The 19,694-nt window shown below is 40.6% G+C and overlaps 1 protein-coding gene across 1 annotated transcript; it reads right to left on the reverse strand.

The window, feature by feature from the left end:
- Nucleotides 1–3,712: 3,712 nt before the first annotated feature.
- On the reverse strand, nucleotides 3,713–19,015 carry ANAPC7 (anaphase promoting complex subunit 7). Its single transcript, XM_067539623.1, has 11 exons — nucleotides 18,691–19,015; nucleotides 17,468–17,654; nucleotides 16,942–17,061; nucleotides 15,116–15,227; nucleotides 14,690–14,843; nucleotides 13,172–13,314; nucleotides 12,028–12,145; nucleotides 11,383–11,579; nucleotides 8,191–8,415; nucleotides 7,585–7,735; nucleotides 3,713–6,444 (listed from the first exon to the last, which is right to left on the reverse strand). Exons 1-11 carry the CDS (start codon nucleotides 18,912–18,914, stop codon nucleotides 6,255–6,257), a joined length of 1,821 nt encoding a protein of 606 aa, XP_067395724.1. The 5' UTR covers nucleotides 18,915–19,015; the 3' UTR covers nucleotides 3,713–6,254.
- Between the last annotated feature and the right edge of the window lie 679 nt (nucleotides 19,016–19,694).

Raw genomic sequence — 19,694 nt, forward strand, 5'->3', positions numbered from 1 at the left:
TGTCTCCACATGCTGTTCTGTACCTTGTAACAGGTCCAGGGCTAGGGCATTCAGTCAGCAGTGGGGCTGGAATTCAGATCCAGCTGTACAAGCCAGTTAGCACCTGCACTAATGGGAGAATCATTGACCAGAGTAAATACCAGGTCTTGTACCTTTTATAAGCCTCCACCACCACTAGAGGGGCAACAGTCATCTCAAGAGGCGACATGCAAGCCAGTAGATGGCACTGATACACACACTCACTTTGGCCAAGTTCTGCATCGATCTTACACAACTCCACTGGCTAGTGGATTTGCACAGATAAATATGTGCCCTTTGATACTGCAACCTTATGTTTAGAAGAGATACCAGTGGAGGTTAATCCATGCTATCCCCACACTGTTTGACACTATGTAGACAAAGGACCGTCAAGATGAAAAAAATAAAGCCTCAACAGCCATTCCTTACCAGTTTTCTGATAAATTTGCACCGTCTAATCTGCAGATGGAACTATAGCGACTGCAGCTTACACAGACGAGTACAAGGAAGATACATCTTTGCAGTGCTTTTCCTTGCTCTGATGGCACAGTGCTGAAGTTCTCAGAAACACTGCTGGGCTCCATCTTGCTGGAGACTGAGTTCCCAGCTTCACTTCCCTTAGCCAATCCAGTATATCAAGAGCAACTATACCTACATTACACACTGAACACGAGAAGAGAAAAAAAAATCATTTCAATTAAATCATTCAAATGAGAAGCTGGCACTTTAACTGGCAGCATGGTGATGTCCTGTACCTCACGCCAAAGGCCCTCTTCCCATTTTGTATCAACCCAAGTTCTTGAATCAGCTGCCAACATAAGTATCTCACTTCTGCCAACTGTTAAGCTCTTCCCAGCCAAGAGACCATCCAAGTTTCTAAACCGCTGTGAGGAAAGCAGCATGGTGCTGCCACCTCCTGGTCTGGCCAGCTTTGATGTAAATTGGATTTTTTGTTTTTTTGTAGCTGTTTTAAGTTTTAGATCAAGTCCTCCTCTCAGGAGAGGCGCTCTTTTCTTTTTTTTCTAGTGCTAGGCACATTCAAATGCTCACTGGGGTCCTGGAATGCACAGCTGACAAGCTGGACGTTTTTCAAGGCAGGCTCTGAAACACAAGGTCAAGGCTTCCTTCTGTGCCACACACTGACCAAACAAACCTCCTGCACTCTGCAGGCAGAATAATTTTCAGAACATCTGATTCAAAAGATGTTTTTTCAGTTCCTCTTTTGCTTTATTTATAAGTGTTACTGCCTGTGAAAGGACGGACACTTGTGGAGCACAAAGTCCTTTCAGTTCCACATATCAGGGAGAAGCAGTGCATGCTCCAAAACCAGCATCCTATCAGCATTCCTCATTATTTTGAGAGCACAACACAGGGGAGAATGAGATGGGGCTGAGTGAGGGACATTTGCTCTCCAAGCCCATTCAGTTCTTGGTCTCTTGAGGACTTACGAAAAGTGATCGAGCAGTTTTAATAGAGGATTTCACAGTGTAAACATCTGTCACTGGCTAACCTGATTGAAACTTCCAACGCTCATTCCTTGAGAGCACTAAACAGCCATTAGTAGTAGTGCTAGTGACAGAAGTGCACAGAGCACCCATCCTCCCTATTGTATTGCTATCAGGTATGGTAACAGGAAGGGGATGATACAGACTAGCCAATGCTTTTACAAACTGTCCCATTCCCCCACTATGAACATCTCAGGCTTTTTACTCTGGGATTCCTCTGCACCCCAAACACACACCAGCTATCCCTCTCCCTTCTACCAACAGTCAGACTGCAACGAACATTCTTAGTCTTCACAGCTGCACTAGTAATTGCAACTGCAGTAGTCCTAGCCCAGGTCACCCCCATCCAATCAGTGCTCTGGTGCAGCATTGCCTAGATCTGCTAGGAGCAGGGTTAGGCCTGGACTACACACAAAGTTGTTGTGATTTAACTAAAGGTGTGTCAAACCGGTGAAAATGTTGACACCCCGATTTAAATTCGGTTTATAGCTGGTTAGTGTGTGTTGGTAAATTTATAAACTCACGTTTAGATCTGGTTAAGGGCGTCTATACAGGGGACTGCACCAACAGATCTGAATTAAATTGTTGCAACTTAGGTTTAGACAGGAGGATTAAAATGATCCCATGCTACACAGGCCAGTGCAGATAGAGCTGATGGGATTCCCTTGGAGGCCACATCTAGGGTTTTCTGTGTAACTGATGTTCACTACTGCTGCTCTGGCTTATTTAACTTCAATGTCACCTCCAGAGAGTCATGAAAAGGAAGGCTGGAACCACCACTATGTGAAACAACCCTATGGAGGAAGCTGATCATTAAGGAGAAAGTTACTAATTACACAGTGCTCTCTCTATAATCTAGAATGATGGGAAAAGAAGGGTAAGAGGCGTGAGATACTTTAATTAGATAAATAGCACCTTACGGTTTTCAAATCATTGTACAATCTTTGCTTAAAATTCTCACATCCCAGAGGTATGGAAATAAGCATGATCCCCATTTACAGACCGGGATATTTGGCAAGAAGTTAAGTAACTTGCTGTTGTCTGGCAGCTCCAGGACTGCCTAACTCCTCCAACACACATTGCCTCGAGGTGCTGGCAGAATGTATTTTTAATGCTTACATGAATCTGGGGAGGAGCTCTAGGATTGAAGGAACTTTGCTCTCCTTGCACCATAGCAGGGTCTTTCCCTAGTAAAAGCTGATGTCATTAAACCCTTAATGAAGTTTGCGATTTAAAGTCAAACAGCAAGAAATGTAAGTAAACACTCAGATTTTGTCCTTGCCTTTTACCAGACTAGCAAATGCAGGCAGTCTGAAAGAGCAGATAATCTGCCATTTGTGCTGCAAAAAGCAGTGGGGTAGCTATAGCACTCCAGCCTCACTGAGGAAATGCTTCACTTTAGGGATTTTACATCATGTTCTGAACACGGCTTGAGCTGTCGTTTTCGGTTTCATGATTTCTGCTAATCTGCACGGCAAAGGATTAAGGTACAGAATGAAGTCAACTACTTGTTATGGGCTAATTGCATTAGCTATCTTCCCTAAACTAGAAACAAATCACAAGATTCAGGAGCAGAAGGTTGCAAAAACAGAGCTCACATTCTAAAATTAGAGTGTTAATGAAGGATCTGTAACAGACCAAGCATCCCCTTAGAATTGAGACACAAACGTTAAAATGTTGTGGGGTTTTTTTAAATTCCATATCTATCCACAGTTCATTCATTAGCAAAATCATATATAGGATATGATCAATACAGCCCTGCCATTATTACATGTATTGATAAAGACACCAATTGCTCCAGAATCTGGCTGAGCTTCTTATATTTTAGATAATGAGCTAAGCTCTCAAATAAACAGGGGACCATTCTTGGATGTTGACATTGTTTTATTCTAGGATGTAAAAGGAGTTTAAATTAAGCTTGCCACAGTTTCACATAAAGAAAATCTGCATGGAAGTTTCTTATAGCAGAAACTCCTCTTGAAATTGGGCCTCCATTCTTGTCAAAGACCATTTTAACAGAAGTCTTATCCAATAACAATTTGCTAGCATAAGGGTGCCAAGATCTTATTTTGAAATAAGCAAAAATGCAGTATAATTTTACTTCTCCCTAACATTTAATTGGGTTCCTTCCATCACTTGCTGAGGGGGATCAGTGGTGGGCCAGGGGTGAAATGAAAAAAGGACCAGGCTGCAGGAACTGGTTTATCCTACTACATACAGCATAAAGGTTTTCAAAACTCTTCATCATTCACAGCACTTACAGTAACTATTCAATACTTAGGCTACATCTAATCAAAAGAGTATGATCTAAGGTGACAAAAAAATTAAGACACTTGTTCACATTTTCCTACCTGCAAACACACAACCATTCTACAGCTGGGCTCTAGACTTCAGGTTTCTTGTTCCACATAAACCTTGCTTTAGAGAAAAAAGTGTTGCAATGCATGGTGCTAACACAGCTGGAAGCGATAAGAGCAGCTCTGAGTAAGGACATCTGAATGAGTCATTTGAAGTAGAAGACATCAGCTGAGCAGCTGCCAATTTAAAACATCCACCATATGCCTCCCACACTGTCTCATCAACTTTTAAACACACAATACCTTTTTACTTTACTTCAGATTACAAGAATTAAACACTCCCTTATGATCTTCAAAACGATGGTCTGACATACAATTAGGAGATTTATCAACCTACATAGCTTAACCTTCAGAAGCAGCACAGAATTTGAGGCTTATTGCAGAAAAAGTAAGAAATGGACAGCTTGCAAAAGGAACAATTTGGTTTTTACTTGTGTGTTTACAGTTTCCTTCTGTAAAGAATTAAGAACATACAAGGAGCTGAAATCTATTCACCATCCTCCGCTAGGGGATGAACAGCTGAATTCTTCATGAAATAGGCCAGAGCCAGGAAGGGCACTGATCACAATCTCAGAGAGCAGCTACCTAAATATGATTTGTTTTAGTTTAAATGTAGCCCAGTTGGATTGCACACGGTTTCGTGAAATGAGATAATAAACCAGCAGACTTAATTCAAACCATCAATAGGACAGTAAGGCAGCTACCTGCTTGCTTAGTTTTCAATTACATTAGTGCAATTGAACTGACACTAGAGAAAAGCCAGTGGTTTTCCCCACCCTCAAACATAGCTAAAAGATTGGAAAGAGGAGAATATCCATTTTGGGTAGCTGTCTGGCTATGAACAGGAAGATATCCAGCCTCTCTAATGTTCACACATGCTAAACATCCCAAAACTCTGAAACAGGCTATCGTATGTGTTATATATTAAAAGGAGGGAAAATATAGTCCTATATTTTCATAATTCACATCCACCACTTTTGGGAATGAAGATATTTCATGTATTTTATTCTTGTATGTGCTATGCTGCTACAGTTAGTGAAAAGCTTGTTTTCTTGTGTGCGTGAGAGTGTCAAGTATTTGCTCTAGAATAATCAAAATGTTCCAGTACAGTCAACCTCTGCTTCAGCTGCTATGACTGCACTGAACAGTACAATACACTTGTATGCATACAACACACTTTATGCAGCCACAGGCAGAATTACAAGGCTCTGCATGACCATGGACTGAAGGCTGTGTGAACTAGTCCACCATTAGAAAGAGTATAAAGACGTATGTTTTAGCAAGAAGCAAATAAATCAAGAGTGAAACACTAGAACAAAAGTAGTTCTTTTGCAAAACCTAAGTGCCATAGAAAGAGTTTTGTTTGGTTTTCTGGTTTCAGCAAAAGATTTACTTTTAAGAGATATTGCTGTGAGAATTTCTAGCACAAACAATTCAGTATCATTTTAAGCAGGTGATAGCATGAGATGCTATTTTCAACAGGTAAAGCTAAATTTTAAGTGTAAAATATAAAGAAAGCCAAAACAGCCATTCTAATTTACAATTTCTACTAGTGAGGAAGGGAAATTTAATTTGTCTTTTAATTGACAGGGCCACATAAAGGATGTGAAGTGTCTGCATATCACTGCTATTGGAAGGCCTTTAGTAACTTACCTAAATAAAACTGAACTCTATTTAGAAGTAAATCTTCACATACTGGTTTTAAGTGATTATAGGGCTTTGTATGGATTGGGGAGATTGCTGTAATTCTAACATTGTACTATTCTTTGCACACAGAAACTGATTAGTTACAAAGCATCCTAGAAATCAGGGATGCCACCTTTAAAGTTAGTGCAATGCCTCATACACAAAACACAGGTTAATTGGCTGAACAGAGAGAGGAAAAATTGCTTCCTTCAAATACATACAAGTGACTCCTACAAGCTTCCACAGGAATTCATGCATGAGCCCAAATTTTAACCTTCAGACAAAAGAATAAAGCCTTTCACAAAAGAATAAAACACTCTTGTATTTACATCTGTAGCTAAGGATCAAGAATACTTAGTTTTGACATTTTAGTCACAAGCATATATAGGTATATTATGTGAAATGATTTATACTCAAGAGTCTAGCTTTAGCAAGAAAAGACTAAAAACCACTGTTACAAATTATCTCCAGCCTGGTTCAGCTCCATCTCATACTTGATAAACAGAAAGCGTCACAAACAGGAACAGAACTGAGATGCTGAGAACTATTAAACAGTTTCAGAGTCAGTTGATTTATAAAGAAGTCCAATTTGTTAGTACAAAACTTGCAGTTGATTATTTTCCTTCAGAGAACAATGGATGTCATGGCACATTCAGGGCTGAAACCCGTATCAGTTTAAGCAAAATCTTCACTGCATGCCAAACCATTGTTCTTGATCTGCCCATTGTGCTGCTTCACTATCACTGCCCTCCAAATCCCCTTCTTCTCCACTTCCCTCCATGTCATCAACGTCCTCCTCCTGTGTTGCATCTGTTGGACTCTCCTCTTTTTCCATTTTCTGCATTCCCTCTAAAGACTTCTGATCATTGGGATCCAAACTGGCAGAGAAAAAAAGAGAATTCTTAAACTTAAGATCGCAAACATTAGAAATATGTCTAATCAAAACATCTCCATCTTGCATCCCCCATTTCTTGTTTATGGATACTGATATTTGAACTCAGCAAAGATGTTGCAACTTTACCTCAGACTGACGTTATAACCACTTGGCAAAAGATGGAAAACATGATTAACACCAATTACAACATCTATATACAAATTCTTGACCTTTTAGAATGTACTTGTCTGAACACCATAAACCTCCGAATGAAGCTCACACAATTCTTCTACGCAGGACTAACTAAAGCAGCAGAAGACTGATAAAGTGACCAGAAGCAAGAACACTGCTCCCCCACCTCCCTCCAGGCAAAAATAGCCAACCCAGCTGATCTTACAGTTTACTGTGGGTGTAACAAAGTGATGCATTCAGCATAGGTTAACTTTTAAAAATGCACAGAACATATGATTTTTTTTATTAGGAAATAGGACATCTTATTCTGAAACATGCTAAATTTTACCGAAGGTTGAAATAATTTTTCTATTTGAGTTTGAGGGCTCTGTTTTATTTAAGAAGAAATGTTGATTCAGTTAAATGTCAAAACCTTTCTGTTTGAACTTAGTTAATTTCTTACATTTATACTGCATCTTCCAGCCGAAAGGTGGAGCCCAAGGTGCTTGACAGAACCATATAATAGTTTAAGAATCAAACAAATCCATGCCTTAATTCTTTTATTAGTTCAGCAACTGACTGCCTGGCAACATTAATATTAACACAAGTTTAAGATTGTAAATGATTTTTGTCTTTAAGATTTTGAATTAGGAACTGCAGTACTAGGACCAAGAGTAAAGACTTGGTCTACACTAGAAAATTAAGTCAATTTAACTATGTCGCTCACGTCAGCATAGGTAGCATCTACACTGAAGCACTACAAACAGCACAGCAACAGCCGTGCAATTGTGCCGGTGTAGTATTTCAAGTGTAGAGAAGCCTAATTCATTGATATAGTGGGTGTTGTGAAAAAAACAACCAACCTCTGCCTTCCAGAAGGGACTGAAAATGTACTATCTACTAAGCCATCTTACTGAAACCATGCAATTCTTAGTTTCTAAGACGCATACAGCAAAAAGTCTACAAGTTTTACCTTAGGGCAATACTGTACTGGTCCATGGCTTCTTGATATTCACTGACAGCTACAAGAAAGTCACCCAGTATTCGATGCAGAACACAGTCACTCTGATTGGCCAGTGCATTCCTCAGCAAAGCAATTCCGTCTTCATATTTCTGTTCTCTACCTGTTGACGCACAGAGCTAAAGTTCTACTTAATGGTTTAGACAGATTTTCTATAAAATAATTTGAAGAATATGTAAAATGCGATCACAATCCTCATCTTTATTCCTGGAGCCATCTGTAGTTGGTGATAATTAACTCTTCTGAAAACTTAGTTCTTGCTCTAAGTGTTATATTTTAAACCAAATCAATGTATACATGAATATCTCCTAAATAATTACCAAGTTATAATTTTTTCTATCTGAAGTATTACTATAGTACCAATCACTGTAATATCTAAGCAATTCATTTCTTATAGCATCCTGTAATTTTTCTTTTACACAGAACTGATTAGTCTTTGTAACCAACATTGGTATAGTTTTTTCATATTAGTGACTTTGTGGAATACTCACTTTCATGTGAGAAAATGTTTCAGATAAACTGGACAAGGAAGAGACATCTCAAAGAAAAGAAACTTACTAAGAAGCTCCGCTTTTTTTACCACAGCTTTAATGTAATCCGGTCTCTGTGTCAGTGCCTTATCCAATAAGGTTTTTGCTTTCTCCTGTGTGACTGGATCTTCAAGACAGACTGTTGCTAACAGAGTAAGAGTCTGTGCATTTGCTCCCAGGGTTTTGTACACATTGTTAGCCATAACCATTGCTTCACGGATACTGTTGGATGCCAGATAACAATCAATGAGGCCTAAAGACCAAAAGGAAGATGTTACTATGCATTAATATTTACTCACTTCTCAGTCAATTATTTGCTCTACAGTAGCACCCAGAAGTCCCAACCAAGTTCAGATCACTATTGCACTAAACCTTGTACAGCCCCTACTCTGAAAAGCTCACTGTCTACAGAGACAACACAAACAAAGGCTGAAAGAAAATACTCTTACCCCATTTTACAGAGGGCAAACTGAGGGCACAGAGATTAAGTGATTTGTGGTTACACAGGAAGCCTGGAGCAGAGCCAGGAACAGAATGTGCACCCCCCAAGTCTAGTTCAGTGTCTGCCAGCAGACCAGGTAGTGACATTATGCTGTAAGGATCCTTATCCCTGGGATATCAGATGGATGTGGAAAAGGTATCAGATACTCCACAAGTAATAAGTATTGCAAAATATGTAGGTAACCTTATTGTCCCCTCCACTTCTTCCTTAAGTGAAGGAAAGAGGCCATCCAAACCCTTCCACATACAGGCAATTATGAGATTGCAGGACAGTATTTCTCAATACGTGGCCTTCACTTTAACAGAAGCTGAGAACAGCCACAAGACAGATTATCCTGCCTCAGTGTCCACCAGGAACACAACAATATGAAGTGCAAAATTCAGGGCTGGAGGAGACAGAAGAATCAGACACATATCCTCCATTCTGAGCCAATGAAAAGGAATTTGAAAATTTTACCCATTGATTTTGATCACTGAGACAGCAATTTACATTTTTACTCAATCAATAACTATAGAGACAAGACAGATGAACACCACAGAAATAGACTAAGAGTTGGGAAACTGGAGAGCAGAACAGTAGATTCTAGAAAGTGTCAGGATATTTAACGAGGCACTACACTAATAAAATAAAAATAGTAACTCCATCAGAGTCAAGCAGCATCCTCTTCATAATTCTGACTCCTATCTCAGAACATAAACCCACGTTTACTCAGATGCATTCTGCAGATAATTAAATGCCATCACCTGTTACTTTAGCACATATCGATAAAGTATTTAGATTTAGGTAGCTGGCTCTCTGAAATGCCAAAGAAATAAAACTTTCTATAAGCCAATATTTCCAGTACAAGATACTCTACGTCCTGTGCGACTGGCATTCCTGTATCTAAGCTTCTTTGTGGCAATTGTTTGCTTTGATTTCAATACGCATGCTTCTGGCCCTTAGCTCATCAAAATTTCCCTCACTGCAGGCATGAAACTAGTGGGAAATGTGGCGTGGCTAGGACAAGGAGGCCTTCATGAAGAACTGACCAGGATTCAGTATACAATTTATCAGAGTTTTAACCCCACCTCACCCAAAACTTCTATTGGCAAGTACTAGACAAAAATATACATAGGGCCTCCAAATTAGTTTAAAGTCACAAGTGCAGCTGTCCTGATCAACAAAAACATCTGCACTTAAGTTAATCCTTCTTTCAAAGTTTTGCCAGTTTACAGTCAGGTTCTTCAGCTTGTGGGGGGTTTTTTGTTTGTTTTTTTTTTTTTTAAGAGAAGACTGAGGTCTGTATGAATTCAATATAAATATTAGTGAAGTTATCCAGGACAATTCTGAGCCACCCACTTAAATCTAGAGATTTGGGTCCATCAGCTTCTAGTATGGAGATAGAGATACGTCTCCCAATGAATACCTACTACAAGGCCCTTATTTACTTGAAACTCCTGAGATTTGTAAGATCTCAATAAGGACCTCTTCCCTTCCTTTCAAAGTCTTTAGTAAAGTAGCAAAAAGCAGCAGTTAAGTTTATTTTATTACTTTGCTGTACTTCTATCCCAAGATATCAGGCTTTAAACACTTAGGTAAGTTTGCTATAATGAACTGAAACATTTGGTGCAGGAAAGGCAGCTCCAAACACTGGCCACACAGAATGGACTCAGTGGATCATTAGGGCTCAACTTTCAAGTCCTTCTGTAAGCCACCACCATACACACAATGCAAAAAATGAATCCATATACAAAATTGCACTCTAACGCCTGGTTTACACTGACCGGCAAATTTAGCAGCAGTCGACGGGAGATACGCAAGCTACTCTACATAGCTTGAGTATCTCCTGTCGACTTCCTAACTTCTACTTACTGCGGCACCTTCACTTCACTGAGCCAACGGGAGTGCATTTCCTGTCAGCGAAGCGTTACTTTTTTTCTGGGGGTAGATTTATTAAATTGACTTCCGGAACGATTGAGCAGGTCTAAACTTCCGCTCAACTCGATCCTGAAGAATTGATCTGACAACATACCCTAACACACTCTAGATTAGTATTTTTACATGTAATGCCTTTATGAGTGTTACAGAATAGTATATCTAGCCCATAAAACCAACAGTTTTTCTATTAGAAATTTCAAAACTTCCACCAGGTTTTTGCTGGCTTTCAAGAACAGCTTAACATGAGATTTCTATTAGACTTCACAGAGCTCTTTTCGAAGTGAAAGTTTGGATGAGGATGCTTTATCGAAGCAAGTGGTTTTCAACCTTTTTTCATTTAAAGACCCCTAAAAAATTTCAAATGGAGATGTGGACCCCTTTCGAAATAATCTGCAGATCCGCAGGGGTCTGTGGACCATAGGTTGAAAACCACTGATCTAGGCTAGGATATAGCAAGTCTAGTCCTAGAGTGAGTATCAACTGAAACAGGCATATTAAGCATCTGTTTACATACAGATTGGGGACTATATCAGAGTTTAGTAAGTGTGCTTCTCAGTACATCAAATTCAGTTGTTTTGTTTAACAAGCACGCATTTAATATCTAATATTTCCACCTCTTTGCTTCCATCTTTATTTGATGGGTTTTGCAGTATCATTAATTTACCTAATAGGTAGTAATCAATATTACTTCGCCTGCAGGGAACTAAGGGAGGCAATTTATACTCTTCCTAAAACCATGGCACCACTGTACCACCAGAGCCCTATCAACATTGTATATAAAAGTCATTGTACTTTACTTGCCTTCATAACAGTCAAGCCTGCAAGGTGCAAGGCGTATTGCTTCGCGGAAATGTATAATTGCCTCCTGTACACGTCCCATATTTCTAAGAGCAGCTCCTTTCAGCAGCAAAGCTTGAACGCTATTACTGTTCAGCTGAATAGCTTTGGCTCCTAGATACAAGGCACGAGAGTATCGCTTACTGTAGAAACTGTGACACCTACCAAAAGAAGAACAATGGTGATAAGTGGGCACTACCAACAATCATTTGTGGAAAGCTGAAAAGAAAAGCAACTGATGGATTTATTGCATGCAAAGTTACTTAAAAATACAGAAACAAAATACAATGCTTATTAGCCTTTGCAAAACTGGTGATTCAGGTACTAGTTACAGCAACATTAGTTATCTGATAGATCCAATAACTCCAACATATTTAAATACAATCAAAAAAGAGTTGAAAAATGTAATATGTATTTCTAGTAAGGTATTTTAAAGTTAAAATAAAGTTAAAGAGCTAAATGTTTAAGTAGAACAGCAGACTCCCAGGATAAGTAAAGCTTCCAAACTAATGAAACCTGAACAAATTGCCCCAAACATGTTCAAACTTCTAAGACAGGTTAGCTAAGGAGCCAGGGGATGCAAGGAAGTGAAAAGTAAATGCAAGTTACCCTGACACCACCCACGGTTCTGCATGCTGATCAGAAATATTGAAAAGACGGCAGCCCAAATTCTCCACATCCTCCAGTCGACCTTCACGTGCCAGTAAGTAGCCATATACATCCATTCCTAAAAATGAAATGCTTTGGGATCAGTTGTATTGTTTCTCAACGCCTAATGATGACATTTAGAAGCTTTAAGGATGCAGTGGAACTTGACCCTAAGGGCCAGTTATTTCACAGTACTTGTATCCTACCTCCTCCTAGATCAGTGGCTCTCAACCTTTCCAGACTACTAGTATCCCTTTCAGGAGTCTGATTTGTCTTGCGTACCCCAAATTTCATCTCACTTAAAAACTACTTGCTTACAAAATCAGACAAAAATCACAAAAAAGTGTCACAGCACACGATCACTGAAAAATTGCTTATTTTCATTTTCCCATATAATTATAACTTAAATTAATTGGAATATGAATACTGTACTTACATTTCAGTGTATAGTATATAGAGCAGTACAAACAAGTCATTGTCGGTATGAAATTTGAGTTTGAACTAATTTCGCTAGTGCTTTTTATGTAGCCTGTAGTAAAACTAGGCAAATATCTAGATGAGTTGATGTACCCCCCTGGAAGACCTCTGCATAACCCCAAGGGTACACAAATCCCTGGTTGAAAACCACTTTCCTAGATCATAAATGCTTTGGGACTAAGTTTGAGCACCAGATTCTGCACTTTCCCAATAAAGGTGGAGGAGGAATCAAGAAAAACAGGTACAAATGAGAGCATGAAGAATTCTAGGCAGTTTACAACAAGGACATAGTTCATTTAGAAGAAAAAAAAATAGACAGACCACACAAGTTTCTTAAACTAAATCATTTGTTAGTACTATGTTCCTCTTTGGATAGCCTGATACAGCTATGCTAACTTCATGAAGTACAATAATTTTTAATGAAGTGTAAGACTAAAACCCTCTTTAAACTATGACTGCCACCAACTGCTCCAGATATGGTCAAACTATGCACCTGCTGTGCTGATAAACAGGGATATCAACATTTAAGCCTTTAGTGGAATGTTAACTGGATACACCTGCTGTGCTAGTGTCACTGCAGGGTTATTATGATGGGGTAACTTTCCTTTGAAAATTGACAGTTACTTACCTTTTATCAGATAAGGATCCAGCATTTGTGCCTGCTCAAATTTCAGAATCGAGTTTTTATTGTCTCCAGCTCGGAAGTACAGGTCTGCTAAGCTACCCAATAGATCCACATTATCTCTCAGTAAAGACTTTTTCTCTAATGAACTTTAAGAGAAAAGAAATCCCATTTAAAATTATCACCTTGTTATGCACTTATTATATGCTAAACACTCTTTGGAGCCTGTAAATTATTTCTCATATATAATCATAATTTACAAGTGTGTCAGTCATTTAAAGACCTACAGTTACCACAAAACCCAGTATCACCTATACTATTACCCAACCTTCTCTCTTTGCTGGCTGACCACACCCATCACTTGAACACTCATCCAAAATCTACTTGATGACATACATACATCTTACACTGTTCCTTGAAGGCTGCTAAACTGGGATAGTGAAAAAGAACTCTTAGTCAGTAGACGGTCCTTGCTTATCTCTTGCTGCAGAGCCCTATAGTTCAATGACAGAAATAAACAGACGCACCCTAGAAAATTTTTCCTGGCATGAACAACTGGTGCGGTGGTTGCAAATACTGAGGTCTTAGAGCCATACAGTGCTTTACAGATAAATCACCAGCAGCTTGAGTGCATCCAGAAGCAGCATAGTTAGTTCACAGCATGAAGCCCAGACAACCACCCACTCAATTTAGGAGACAGGCAGTAGGATTCTACACAAGCTACACAGCTTCAAGTAAAGCACAATGCAATAGACATCCAAGAGGGAATATGTTTTTATAAACTTGCCCTAGGTAAGTTTACCTGCATTCACTGAAACTCATAGCTTTTATAAAAGCACTTGAGCAAAGAAATTGCACCAACAGCACAGCATCATTAAGGAGTTCAGAGTTTCCACTCACGTTCTAGAAATGTATAGTTAAGTCACAAAAGCTCAGTTTTCAAAAGTAGCAGCGCTGATGTTTTCGGTTACAAAAAAGATTGTAATTTAAAAAGCTTCTTTTCTATCCTGTAAATTAGACAACTTTGTATTTTAAAATTAAACACTCAAGTCTAAGCAGAGACAAGGTACCTTCTCTTCCCCATGAAAGCGTATAACCTTTGCAAAACTATTTACTTTAATTGGGCCTTTCTTCACAGAATACCCAAGTCTTGCACAGATCTGATACTATTTAATCTATATGCTGCGAAGCTTAGGTACAATCCAAGACCAGTATGGAAAAATTTCCTGATTTTTGATGGCCTGTCTGAATCTTAACATCATAATAAAAACTGATAGCAAGTCTAGAATGTTGTTATGCTTTCTGTTTTAAAGGATTCCAAATCAAGATTTTTCCCCAATCAGGAAAAAATGGAATGTTAAGTTCAGCATCTGACAAAATCCAAGGAATGTTTAGAGATCACAACTGCATGGCCCCCAACAGCACAAAATAAGCATCATGCTGTACCAAGCAGCATGTTTAAATCTGTCACACTATGCGAAGTTGTAACTCAAGAATAGTAATTTAATTCACCTTGATTCTTACCAGATGGTGTTGATTGCTCTGGTGTTATCTCCAGTGTGCACAAATGCATATGCTTTGATCCACACTGAAAGCCAGTCCAAGTTAGGAATGCTTTGAATAACATTCATCGTCATGGAAGCCACTTCTGCCCCTTTTACCGAGAGTGATAGCAAACCTATTCAGAAAAATACACTAGTCAAATCCAAGTATCCAATACCGTTTGTCACACAAATTAGTTAAAATGTCTAACAACTAAGAATTCCATGCCTTTAAATGTATACAGGCAGTTGGCTATAACACTCCTTATAAATTGTAGATTTCATGCACTCTAGACTGTGTGCAAATGAACTAGTTTACTAATATGTCTTACACATCTCATATTCTAGTGATAACAGTGCGTGATGTAATTTTTAATATTAAATACTTGGTGGGGGGAAAAGTCTCTACCTAGTATGGCATCAAGTGCTAATGGACACTGTCTCAGCACTTCTTTGTAACTGGTAACAGATGAGCGTTCTTGACCTGCCTTCTTGTACAAATTTGCCAACATCATGTTAATCTGTAACCAAAAAAATCTGATTGTGAGAACAATCCAATCATAGTTTCATTATCAAGCACAGCCCCATCTTCCCAGTTCTCTGGACAGAGAATAGTTGTGAGCCCTGCTTCTTATGTCATCAACTTCTATAAAATGAGAAATGTTTCTCATTTCTGATTCAGAATACAGAAAATTGGAGCTATCCTAATATTTTACATTTGTATATTGCCTATGGGAATCTCAGAGTGTTTTATGAACATTCATTCAGAAGATGGGAAAGTGTTCACATGAGTAGAAGTGATGCCTGCAAAGGCCTGTATATCCATTACAACAGTGTTTCTCAACGACTGGTCCGTGGACCAGCACCAGTCCCTGAGACCCTCCCTGACAATTTAGGAAGCCAGTAAGCCGGTCCCTAGCATCATAAAGGTTGAGAAACACTGCATTACAATAGCTTCCTTATACTTGCTCTCTCTACATACCAATGGAAGTCTACCAGAACAACTATCTTTGGGAGGTGGAGAGTAGATTTGCACTTAGGTCATGTTACGCTAGAGACCTTACAGCGGCAGAGCTGTACCACTGCAGCTGTGCCACCGTACGTATAGCTGCTCTATGCCATCAGGAGAGAGCTCTCTATTGGAACACAGAGGAAAGTTCGGGGGGGGGGGGGTGAGCAGCAACTTCAGCTCCACATGGTGGGCCTTGGGTAAGCTGTGGGGGGTGCAGGGAGGAGGGGTTCAGACCAGTGATGCAGACCAGCTCCAGGAGATTCAGGCCAGACAAGCCTCACTTGAGGGGGAGGGGCTCAGGAAAGCCCCATGCAGTGTTCCTTTTCCCTTTGGGAAATATGATCACCCTAGCTTCCAGCAACTTAAGAAAGGCAGTGTGGGGGGCTAAGAACCTGGGCTAGGAGCTCAGCTGCCACTGGGGCTCCTAGCTCCCTGTTAGCTGGAGTCCCCGAACCTGAGCTGGGCTGGGCATCACAGCAGGGAACCTACCAACCTTTCTTGTCATTTTCAGAGCTGGAGCCCTGAAATTGACAATAATGACAGCCAACAGCTGAAGTAAGTAATGCAGTGCCTGCAGGGACACTGCCTCACCCTAACCACGCCAACCTCCACAAGAGGCATAGGGCTTATTATGTCGGCATAGTAGGGCACTTACATCGGCGGGAACAAGGCTGTAGTATAGACACTGACATAATTAGGCTGACAGAGGCTGCCTTACGTCATCCTAACTCTATAATGCAGACCAGGCCTAAGTGTCCTAAATATTTAGCACTATGTAAATCATTCAAAAGAGTGAGAAGAATCTTAAGAATTTTGCATAGCTAGTAGAGATTTCAATCCTAAATAGATTAGGTATACATGCTCTCAATAGTTTCAGTACATGTCAAGTTGTCTATTGTTCCTCACATAGGGACGATTTTGTAATTCCCACTAGCATTAATAAAATTACCCTGGTAATTTTCACAGGAATTACCTGTTGAAGACTCTTTCAAACAAACAAATTCCCTATAGAGACTACCAGGTTTTAAAAAATATATGCTTACTAAACTCAGATAATTTAGAAGTGTTTAGCCAGTGTTTCCAAATAACTCATCTAAAGCACAAATGTCAAGGTTTAATCTCTTTACATCTATAAACTACATCTTCATTCTTGACCAAATATGATTATATAACTCCAAAACCACCTTAACTACTGTTTGTCACAAATCAATTCCAGAACCTACCTTGGGGGTTCTCTGTCTTGAAGGAATTCCATCTAATATAGCAATAGCATCTTTATCTTGCTTCAACATTGTGTAACATTCAGCCATTTTGTATTTCACTTCAATTTCAGATGGCAAACACTAAAATAAAATTGATCACTAAAATGTAATTTCTCTTAAATGTTGTTTTAACGACATAAAAAGTCTGAATTACTAACATCTGATTAAAAAATTGTATTTTCATTAACAAAGTAAAGAAATAAAATGTAAGGAGGACAGTAGGATTGTACTTTTATAATGCAGATTATTTTCTTGCTTACTAATGAAAACCACAAATTAAACAGGCACTCTCTCTGACATGTGAGACCAATTTAAGTTTTTCATTAGAAAGTAGTGGTCAGATACATTTTCAAAATTAAATAGCCACAGAATTCAGGCTTCTCTGCTGTGGTAATTGCATAGTCTAATGCTACAACATTAATTCACCTATTTCATTTTACAAGGAGTATAAGAGTTATATGCAAAATGTTACTCAATTTCCAAATACCTGACTTTGTGGAGTGGATGCAGCATTCCCAGTAGAGGGTCTTACTTTTGAAGTTTTACTTAATGCTTTCTTCTGCTGCAAGGCCATTGTATACTTACTTACAGCATTCCTATATTCCTTGTCATGGAAGAGGGAATCTGCATGATACACAAGAAGCTGGTACTTTTGAGATGGCGAGAACAACTCACTGGAAGAAATAATAAAAGATATAAATTTAGATTGACTGATCATGTGATAGGAGAAAAATTGCCAAATCCTACATTTTCAGTATTAGTAATGCAGTCTCCTAGCTGTGCCCCAAATCTGGAAAAACTAAAAGTGCAACATTTGTACTTTAAGTAAGTTCCATCTTAAACACAAACAGCCCCAATTAGAACATCTTTTAGATAGTTTTTGATCATCTGGTAAGACTTTATAATAGAAACTGTTGTTAACCATCCTCTGCAACAGGCAGTTTTGAGAGCCAAGAATTCAAAGTTAGGACTGTATTTTAACCTTTGTTAGTAACAATTATGATTCACAAACTACACTGAACACAAACGATGCACCACAATTCAAGTTCTGAAAGATGACTATGTCTGCTATCATCACTATCCATTATGTCCACTAACAACAAAAGAATGATGTGGATGGCATATCCTCTGTGCACAGAAAGTGAGGGGCAAGTCACTGGTCTGGACTGCCCACCTGGGAAGCTGTAATACTCACCATGCAGAGTGCTTTTCATATCAGACGCATCTCAAAGTGTCTCCGCCAAGAGCCTAATGCTGGCCTCATTTTACACAGAAGGGAACAGGGACACAGAGAATCGCAGGGACCGGCTAATGATCCCACAGCAAAGGTTTGGCAGAGCCAGGAACCGAACACGGGCAAGTTCAGCCCCAGCCCTGCTCCAAATGGGCCTCGCAGGCAGAGAGCGGACACACAGCTTCGCTCTGTTACCCCAGGACTTTCTCTCGCGGGGGCACTACGACGGTCTTAGCTCCTCATTTCATCCCCCTCGTTCTCACCGAGGGACCCGTAGGCCCCAGTGTCTTTTTCAACCTCCTCCGCTCCCGTCGCCCCATGGAGCCCCGCATCCAGCCGTCTCCTGGTCCAAGCCCCGAACCCTCCCCGCAGCCCCTCCCCCGCGACGGGACAAGAGCGCCCGGGCCTCAGCCCCAAAGCCCCGCTGTCAGTCGACGGCCCTACGGCCCCACAGAGCCCCCCCCGGCGGCACTCACGGGTTGTTGCCGCTCATGGTGAGCAGGAGCCCGCTGAGGAGCCGCACGTTGGAGTGGAGCCCGGCGACCGCCATCTCCCGCACATGCTCCACGACGCTCATCCTGGACAGCGAAGAAAAACGGGGGGTCCCGGTCAGCGGCGGCGGCGGCGGCGGCAGCAGCTCCTCAGAGCGCAGCGACTCCAAAATGGCGCCACCTAGGGAGCCTCGCAAGCAGGGGTCCATGATACTTCTCCAGGTCGCCCTCGCTCACGCCTCAATTTAAAAACCTCTCCCTGGGGACCCCTACGGAAATCCGCCCAGGTGACAGCCTCTCCTCTCCTCCACCCTTAAAATCCTCGCTGCTGAAGGGATGCGATACAAAGCGGGGACATTTTTTTCCCTCAGGCACTAAAATGGACGCCCCCGGAGCGGAAACGTTCTGTACATGCGCAGCGGTTGTCTTTGCCGCGTGACCCTCGAGTGTCGCATTAGCCGCCCTGAGGCTGGTGTGCGCGCGCACTGCCTCTATGCTGCCGTTATACAGCAAGGGCTTGATCCTGCGGTGCTTGGGTGAACAGTCTCATGAATCCAGATTAGATTCCGGATTAATACTGAGAGGCTCCTAGATTCCCATTAAGGCCCCGTTCCTCACGCTCTAGGTTTGAAAACTTCGTTGTTCGTTTGTGGTTCTTTTTCAAGAAGTATCTAGGAGAATCTCTCCTCTCTTCTCCTCTCCTCAGAACTAAACCGTTGGACCTGATTTATTGCCTAGGCAGAGCCGCTAAGTGCTCCACGGCTTCGGGTGCGACCTTTGACACCAGTCAGAACAAGTCTGTGTTTTCCCTCCCATGTTCCACGTGAACACAGTCACACCAGGAATTATCCACCCCACCCTCAGAAGCAGTGAGAGGAGAGCCAAGGAGACTGAAGTGAACCTGGGGTGGCCTGAGGGATGTTGGGAGCGTCAGGAGATCCTGAAGCAGACTCCTCTATGCCCCTGCTTCTCATTAGCTTTCCTCTCCT

This window comes from Emydura macquarii, unplaced genomic scaffold, assembly GCF_026122565.2.
Source record: "Emydura macquarii macquarii isolate MOO-44397 ecotype Brisbane River unplaced genomic scaffold, CSIRO-AGI_Emac_v2 contig_554, whole genome shotgun sequence".
Classification (NCBI taxonomy): Eukaryota; Metazoa; Chordata; order Testudines; family Chelidae; genus Emydura; species Emydura macquarii.

Excerpts from the sequence above, each read along its gene's own strand:
- ANAPC7 (XM_067539623.1), bottom strand. The coding sequence starts at position 18,914 with ATGGACCCCTGCTTGCGAGGCTCCCTAGGTGGCGCCATTTTGGAGTCG. Across the intron at positions 17,655-18,690 it reads ACCATGAGCGGCAACAACCC|TGAGTTGTTCTCGCCATCTC; the intron begins GTGAGTGCCGCC and ends TATTTCTTCCAG. Across the intron at positions 15,228-16,941 it reads CAAGACAGAGAACCCCCAAG|ATTAACATGATGTTGGCAAA; the intron begins GTAGGTTCTGGA and ends TTTTGGTTACAG.